Source organism: Corythoichthys intestinalis, chromosome 3 (assembly GCF_030265065.1).
Source record: "Corythoichthys intestinalis isolate RoL2023-P3 chromosome 3, ASM3026506v1, whole genome shotgun sequence".
NCBI classification, from domain to species: Eukaryota; Metazoa; Chordata; class Actinopteri; order Syngnathiformes; family Syngnathidae; genus Corythoichthys; species Corythoichthys intestinalis.
The window spans coordinates 20,142,631-20,151,614 of NC_080397.1; the positions used below are offsets into that span (position 1 = coordinate 20,142,631).

The 8,984-nt window shown below is 42.8% G+C and overlaps 1 protein-coding gene across 1 annotated transcript; it reads right to left on the bottom strand.

Moving 5' to 3' along the window:
• Positions 1 to 4,992: 4,992 nt before the first annotated feature.
• htr1aa (5-hydroxytryptamine (serotonin) receptor 1A a) lies at positions 4,993 to 7,335 on the bottom strand. The gene has a single exon (XM_057832141.1). It carries the CDS (start codon positions 7,050 to 7,052, stop codon positions 5,811 to 5,813), a length of 1,242 nt encoding a protein of 413 aa, XP_057688124.1. The 5' UTR covers positions 7,053 to 7,335; the 3' UTR covers positions 4,993 to 5,810.
• Between the last annotated feature and the right edge of the window lie 1,649 nt (positions 7,336 to 8,984).

Below are 8,984 nucleotides of genomic sequence, written 5' to 3' on the forward strand. Positions count from 1 at the left end.
CCCGATCATTTTAGTTTGAGTATCTGCCGATCCCGATATTTTCCGATCCGATTGCTTTTTTTTTCTTCTTCTCCCGATTCAATTCCAATCATTCCCGATAATTTTTCCCGATCATATACATTTTGGCAATGCATTAAGAAAAAAATGAATAAAATTCGGACGAATATATACATTCAACATACAATACATAAGTACTGTATTTGTTTATTATGACAATAAATCCTCAAGATGGCATTTACATTATTAACATTCTTTCTGTGAGAGGGATCCACAGCTAGAAAGACTTGTAATTCTTAAAGGATAAATGTGACTTTGTATATTGTGACTAAATATTGCCATCTAGTGTATTTGTTGAGCTTTCAGTAAATGATACTGCAGCCATTCAACCCAAATGCATGATGGGAAGTGCAACCATGATGTGCGTAGGGGCACCAATTGATATATCTTCTCTGCCTTGGGAAAGAACACAGGGTGTTAAGAAAATGATCAACTACTACCTTTCTTCCCCACATTGCCTCCCACGTTAATTTTAATTGCTGAGAGAGGGAATGTAAGGCTTTAGCCAAATAAAAAAAAGGCTCCAAAGGCTGTCAAAATTCTCTCTACTCATTATACGCTGCGTTTATCTCTATATATTGGTAAAACGGCGCCTTTATAGATTGAACGCGACAATGTGTAAGTGGGTCGTGCAGCGCATGCGTTAATTATTTAACGTGATTAATTAAGAAAAAATCATTACCGCCGTTAACGCAATAAATTTGATAACCCTACTTTAAGCCAAAACTACTCTGGATGAGTGTAAGACATTTTGTCTGTAACGTTATATACAATTAGAAAACAATTTAAATTAAAAAAAATATATATACTGTATATATATATATATATATAAAAAAAAGGCATGTCCGATATTTTTTGCCGATTCCGATACTTTGAAAATGACGTGATCGGACCCGATCGATCGGGACATCTTTAATTATCACAACTATAAAATCTTAGCGAAGTCCAATAAAAAACATTTAATGTATCACTTTTCTGTTCTATTTGAGTTGGATCATATCCCAGCGGATTTTGGGAGAGGTAATGGTGAAATGGCGACCAGCAAATGACTTGACATATATTGTATACACACACAAACACCGCCCACCCCCCGCCCCTCCCGAAGATAAACACACACACTGGTTTGTATGTTTGTCAGCCACTGTGGGCATGTCTTGCAAAAATACAGTAAATCTAATATTGAATAAAAAGGAAAGAAGTAACGACTCAAGTGTGGCCCAAAGTAGTGGGGTAAGAGTAGTGTTTCTTCTCCACACATCTACTAAAATGAAAGTATCAAGTATGGCGTGGTAAAACTACTCTTAGAGGTACATTTTCATACTCTCTAGTTGTTTTTGATACCATTGAATGAAATTCTTTCAAATGTTTTACTCTCGGCATCCATTGTTGCCTGGTCATCCTGTTCTCCCACCACAAAATTAAACCCGTTAAATGAATGACTTCCATATTCATACAGCCAAGAGGGCTGTTGTGGATTCCGGGCTCTTTGAACAAAATTTACTTTGTTCTTCTTTCAATTGTTTTGGTGTAAATACCGTATTGGCCCGAATATAAGACGATGTTTTTTGCACTGAAATAAGATTGAAAAAGAGGAGGTCGTCTTATAACTGCGGTCTAAAAAAAAAAAAAAAAAAAAAAAAAAAAACTGCGGCCTAGACATATACCCATTCACGACGCTTGATGGCGCCAGTCATCAATGAATCAAATGCTGAACGCGACTCGGGCGGCCAAAGGGAACCCCTGACACGAAGAAGAAAGTGGTAAGAAGGAAAAGAGAAGAAAATACCAGTAATAGAAGAGATAACCGAAAATGGAGAAACTTCGCGACAATTTGGAGAAAAGTGGGTCGAAGATTGGCCAGGTTAACCGGTGTTTGGCCATTCCTTACTACGCGGCGAAACGTCCTACACAATGCTCAGGGCGCTTGCATATGCATTCACACGCATGCGCACATCGGTTGGAAGCGGCGAGTACTCACTATTTTTGTTTTTATTTAGTTATTTAGAACCTTTTCACAGCCTCAAAGATACTTTTTGCATGTATTACCCTCTCATACTTTTAACCATTGTGTTTTTTTGTGTTAGCTTTGAAGCAGTTGACCACATTAGTCACGTAGCGTATTTAAATCGTCCTTATTTGACATAACTACATTTAAGTATTTTCTGCAGGCATTTCTTTAGTACGTTATTCCTGTATGCATCTAAACAAAACAAGTTTAGAGCGCACGGTAGTAATTTAGGTGTCAAATTCGACTAATGTAGGACGTTTCGCCGATGTAGGACATTTTGGCAGAACACCGGCAGCTGAGGAGAAGTTATGACGCAAACTTCAAGTTGATGGTGATAAATGAGGCGGTGTCTTCAAACAACTGCAAAGCGGCTGTGAAATATGGTGTCACAGAGTGTAATGTACGGAGATGGAGAGCTCAAAAAGATCGCCTAAAAAATGCTCAGTCAGAGAAAAGCTTTCCGTGGTCGTTTCTGTATAAAAATTAATTTGGTGTTCAAAAAGTCTTTTTTCAAACTTAAGTCTTGAAAAAGAGGGGGTCGTCTTATAATCGGGGTCGTCTTATATTCGGGCCAATACGGTAATGTATTGAAGAGCGAGTTTGATGTTCATCATATCTGCCACCTTTCTTGTGTATCTCTCCATTGTTAGTATGCAACAGGTGTCATTTCTACATTGTGATGCTGTCCAGCGTTCGTCCCTGCCTCTCTCACTAACTCACTCACTCCCTCCATCTGTTGCTGACTCCCGATGCCATGGCTTTTATATGTTGCTATAGCAACGAGTCGAGTATACGCCCGGGCATCCTGTGTGCTCTGTACAGCTCTCAGTCAGACCTTCTCCCTGAAACTTTTTTTATTATCCTCATCCGCTCTAAATCGAATAATGGCCGGGATGAGTGTGAAACAAGTGTTGCACCAGAGGGAGGTTTCCCACATATAGTACTCTCTTTCATCATTATTATCTAGTTGTAGTGCTTATATGTGGTGGGGGGCAGGATGAGTGCATTGCAAAGCTGCCTCATGGTTTCTGATGTTGCAACTTGCATATTGCATTCTCTGATTTGTGGGTTTCTGGCAAGTCTTCTTTTCGTCCTGCCCTCCAATATTTCATACGCATAAACAGTTGGTTCATTGAAGACTTAATTGCCCTTCGGTGTGAATGGCTGTTTGTGTAAATGGCTGATGACTCCTCTTTCACAATGTAATATAGTGGGACCGGCTCTAATTATGGCTGCCACCCAAGGGTAGTATATAGAGTGGATGGATGGGTGGATGGATGGACGGACGGACGGACAGACAGAGGGATAACTAGACTATGGCTGGAGCACTATTTACTCACATTATCCTGCATAATGTGCATCTGTACATTTAAAAGGACTATACAGGATATTTAGGGTTAATTTAAAATAATTATGAATGAATATTCCACCAATGCCCTGATGAGTACACAGAGCCCTGATGTTTTAATGGAGGCTGCCTTGAAAATCCTTGCCTTCAATAAAAAGGATTCGGGTTGACCACTCCGGGCAAACGTGCCTGTGCGTGTCCCCGCGGCAGCCGCGGTTTCACTGGGCCTACTCTCCGCTTGGCAAAAACACATTTCAAACCCACTTTTCTAACACAATCAAGACTTGCTACTGCGTATTTTTACGTTTCTCGTGATGATTTGATCAGCCAAACGCTCATTGCTTTATGTTTTTTCTCGTACAATCATGCTCACCAGGCACGAGCTGTCGTTACACTTTAAGCCAGTGGTAGTCTTCAGTAAAAAGGTGACAAACTCAGTATTGTCCGTTTAAGTTGACATGAAGAGCTTTACAGCATCCCTTGACAAATGACAATATCTCTGTTTGTCCTGTTGCTATAAAACAATGAGAATCATACTGTCAATACGAAACAGCAGTTTCAAACATTCAGTAAGACTTGTAATAATGCACAATAGAATATTTGGATTTCTTATTCAAAGAATTCATTCATCCACTATCTGAACCTCTTAACCTCACATAGGTCATAAGGATCTTTAACTATGAGCAGAAGGTGGGGTACACTCTGAACAGGTTGCCAGCTGCATCGCAGTTATTTGAACTGATCACTTGGGGGGGAAAAAAATCTTTTCTTTCATGTCATTTTTTAAAACTCGAATAACTTTTAATAATAGTCATTACCTTTCTTTGAAGGTTGGCTATCAGTATTGTGATAATCATAAAGAGTTGCTCTCAGTGTCTGTGACCTTTTCAAAAGTTGTAATCATCATCATCATTGCATCATGAATACATATATATCATTGCATTTTTTAAAAATTATCTTTGTTTTATACTTGTAAGTTTTTCATTATTAACAGTACCATTCTTATTTGTATTATTCAGTTCAGTTAATAAAAAGTTTTTAGATATCTTTCTTTTGTATTCAAGTGTATATTATATTATCATTATTATCATCAGTATTTGTTGTGGTGGTACATACAAGTACAAAGTACAGTCAATTTCACTCACTATATTTGTTGCATTAGGCATCAGTTGACATAAGTCACGAACGGTGGCTCTTTCCTTATGAAAGGTATAATGAATGTTGATGCAAATCCACGCGTACCGAATGCTGTTACTGATGTAATTATTATTATTTCTCTCTCCGCTCTCCGCCTGTTGTCAGGTTGTTGTTGTTGTTGTTTTCGTCCTTGCTGTAAATAGCTGTGGGAAAGCCTGCTTTGTTTGTTTCCAGACAGGCCTCAGACACACTGCTGATAACCTCATCATTATCAGTATGATAAGGTGCTTTGCCCCTATCCCCAAGCAGCAATACACAAGATAGATGCCCTGTGATGCATATGAAGATGTATGAGCAGAAATAAGTTAATAACCAGTTTGCCTCATTGATCTTGTTTTCCCCAACACACAAAAATGGACTCAAGTTCGCTTAATAAGGAGTGACCGGGATCGCTTTTTATTATTTCAGTGCTACAAAGCTTGTGATGTCAACCTGCATGACAGAAATGCATGGATGGAAAATGCGTGGCAGCACTGGGCGCCATTGCATACAGGCAATAAACACAGTGGGCACAACACTGGATAAACGTTGAGCTCAAGCAAATGAAGAGTCCTTGTTTGTTTTCACCAGAGGCCTCATGACGCACAGAGACTGAGCCTGAATTCAAGTCTGTGCATTAATATTTTCATGATAGTGTTTCTTCTTTTCTATACATGTATAGTCAGTAAACATATCAACATGTCTTTTGAGTATCTCCCCAAAATGTGGTTGAGTACAATTCCTTCACATTGTGCTCATTGGACCCTTCATTTGGTACATTTATACAAATACAAGAAGTGGATCCCAAAGGATGGGATGATGCATTTCCGCCTAATAGAGAATATAAAAAAATATAAAAATCAATATGCAACAAATAAATGCAAATAAATAATCATTTTAATTGATTAACCAATACCTAATGACTTAATGAAAGAAAAATTACAACCGACACTGTCAGTCATTTTTAAATTACAACTGTAGTTCAATTTTTCCACTGCAAGGAAAGCTCTGAAGTGTATTAAAAAACACCCACTTTTACTTTTCTATTTTTGTGTCAGCAATAACAACATGGGAAAAGCTAAGATGCTGTCTGGTGTATTTTTTAACGCACACAATGTGATGCAATGCAAACTCCAACCACAGTATTGAATATGGATAATAGCTATACCCAAACTGAGATTACCCGATCTGACACAACTCATGTTCAGTAGTTGGACGCATTCACGGCCTGTGAAATTTGCACTTTAGGATCTTCTTGAAAGCACTTTGGAAGTCCTTGTTGAAGTAGGCGTAGATGATGGGGTTGAGCAGGGAGTTGGAGTAGCCCAGCCAGTTAATCACGGCGCCAAGCCACTCAGGCATGTAGCAGCTGTCGGCGCAGAAGGGCAACACCAGGGCCACGATGAAGAAGGGCAGCCAGCAGAAGATGAAGGTGCCCATGATGATGCCCAGCGTCTTCACCGTTTTGCGCTCTCGAGCCAGTGCCAGTTTGCGCTTTGCACCACAGTTCCTCTCATTTAGGTTCTCGTGCGAGGATGACTGCGGTGTGTTGGGCAAGGCCAGGTGGCTTTTGGAGCTGCTCACTTCCATCACCTCCAAGGACTCGCCCTCGTCGCCGAACTGCACGGCGCCGTTTCCGCACGGCCTCCCGCCCTCTGCCTCCCCGTTGCTCTTCTTGTGGAGCACCGCGGGGGACAAAGTCAAACAGCGCTCACCTTTGACCTTCTCGGGCTTCTTCACCGTTTTGCGAATCCGGAAGCGAGCCGCCTTGAAGATCCGCCCGTAGAGGACCAGCATGAGGATGAGGGGGATGTAGAATGCCCCGAAGGTTGAGTAGATGGTGTAGCCCGGGTCCTGGCTGATGATGCAGGCGTCCGGGTTGGCTCGGTCCTCAGCGCTCCTCCAGCCCAACATGGGTGGAATGGAGATGGAGAAGCCCACCAGCCAGGTGACGCTGATAAGGAGCGCGGCTCTCCTCGGGGTGCGCTTGTTGACGTAGTCTATGGGATCTGTGATGGCCCAGTAACGGTCCAAGGCGATGGCGCACAAGTGCAGGATGGACGAAGTGCAGCACAACACGTCCAGAGAGATGAACAAGTCACAGATGCCCTGACCCAGAGTCCACTTGTTCAAGACTTGGTACAGGGCCGCCATGGGCAGCACGAGCACCGACACCATGAGGTCCGTCACGGCCAGGGATCCAATCAAATAGTTGGCTACGTTTTGGAGGGATCTCTCCAGGGCGATAGCGGCCACCACGCACGCGTTGCCGAAGATTGAGCACAGGATGAGGGCCCCCAGCAGCAAGGAGGTGACGATCTGGTAGCCCAGCTGCACGTACAGCAAGGAGTCGGAGCTACTGGTGTTGTTGTCGGAACCGAGCCAGTCGACCACCACATCCACCCCGGGCGGGTACCCAAAGGTGGTGTTGCTGTCGTTACCTCGGACGGGGAAGTAATCCATACTTTGAGCGCAACTTTCCCGGAGCGGCTCGGGGAGGGCATGCAGGCAGCCCGGGAAGGTGTCAGGAGGGGAGCCTGTCGGTCTCTCAGCCGCTGCCGGTACCTGTGCTCAACCCGTGCGTCCTAGCGCGCTCCAACCGAGGTGCATGCAAGTTTCTCTCGGGACGCATGACGCACGCTCTTGTGCGGGCGGCGGGCGCGCGTGCTCTTTATGTCTGTGCGTTCGCGTCCGCTCAGCTGTGACAGCCGTGCGGGCTCAATGGTGCCGAGAGTCATCTGAGCTCAGCGACGATGTGAATGATTTTATAGTAGCAGCCTCGCCACACGTCAGAGCCAGGAGGTCTCTCCCCCTTTAAAAGGCGCCCCTCCATCTGCTGCTCCCCATTTTCTCCTTTTCTTTTCCACCCTTATTCTGCGGGAGTGATGATCTCCTTTTACTCGCGGAGTGCTTCAATCAGTAAGTAGAATTAAGTGCATGAACCAAGCTGCATTTTAAAGTGGAAAAATGAGCAATTCATCACAACACCAATATTATAAATGCAACAGTTAAAAGTGACACAAAGTGGCATTTTTAAACCTGTTAAAAAGTGTTAGTTAATGAAAGCGCTGTAATGCATTGTACATTTTGAATAATTTCACCACTAAATCTACGGGGGAGAAAGGGACGCTGCTGCTCTCTGCTGCACACGAGCAGTATTGCATCAAATAGTCAAGGTGATGTTTCACAGTGTTTCCTAACCTCAAAGCACACATAAATCGCAAATTACACACTTACTCAGCATGAAATCTGGGCGTGCAGAGCAATGGCAATGTCGCTTAAAGGGATAGAATACGGAGGAAAAAGAAATGTTTTGTTTGTCATTTCAGAAATGCATGATTATGGTTTACAAATCAGGAAAACTAAGGTGACCAAATGTGCCAACTTGCGCAGGACAGTCCAGCCTATTAACAATTTCCCCCAAAGTACCGCAAATTGAAAAACTGTCTTGTATTTATCTTGATATGCTCCCATTTTGTGTCATGGTATTAGGAAACAGCTTGTATGATACATTTTTAAAATTTGCCACTGGTAAATCTCAAAGATAGCCCTTGTTTGGGACAATTAAGGTTACGTTCATACCGCAAGTCTTAAAGCACAAATCCGATTTTTTGTCATATCTGATTTTTTTTTTTTTTTTTTGGCGTGCACGTTAAGACTGCCTTTGTCCATTGAGACGGTTCAAATATTACGCATGCGCACTAATTCGCAGTCCGACACGCGCTGAGCAAGAAGACCCGCATGCGCAGACGCATCAAAAGAAATGATTACACATGCTGGCTGTCATCCGTCATTCGAGGGCGATCATATTTTGATTTCCAAAAAGAGGACACAAATAACTTAAATACCTTAAATAATCCCCGCTTAGGCTTATATTCAAAGTTTCTGTGAATCGATAGCGTGCACGCACTGTCCGTGCGTGTCACACACACATATGGGCTGTTTGCCCCGACTCTCGGCCGTGTAAGCAATATTGAAATATTGCTCTCTCCCTCTTTGGTGACGTAATTGCTGCATGAATTCCAATTTGGGAGACTTACCAGTTCAGACCGCCGTGACGTTCTGGAAAATTGTGGTCCAGATTGGATTTAAACCACATACAAAAGTGACCCAGATCGGATTTGAAATGTTCCACTTCTGTGCGACTTGTCCTGTTCAGACCGTCAAGTTAATGCCTCACTCGAGTCGGTAAAACACGAAAAAATTGGATTTGTGCATTAAAGACCTGTGGTATGAACGTAGCCTAAAAGAAGGGACCAATTTCAGAGGTAATTTAGCCCACCTGCCCATCCTTCCGTTTGATTGAGATTCATAACAGCAAGTCTGTCAGGTTTTGGGGTCAGGGGTGGACCCAGATGCAGGGAAACAACAAAAGGGGGCAAGGCGGGGCAGTGG

What these genes read in the sequence shown, in the direction of transcription:
- htr1aa (XM_057832141.1), bottom strand. Translation starts at nt 7,052, where the DNA reads ATGGATTACTTCCCCGTCCGAGGTAACGACAGCAACACCACCTTTGGG.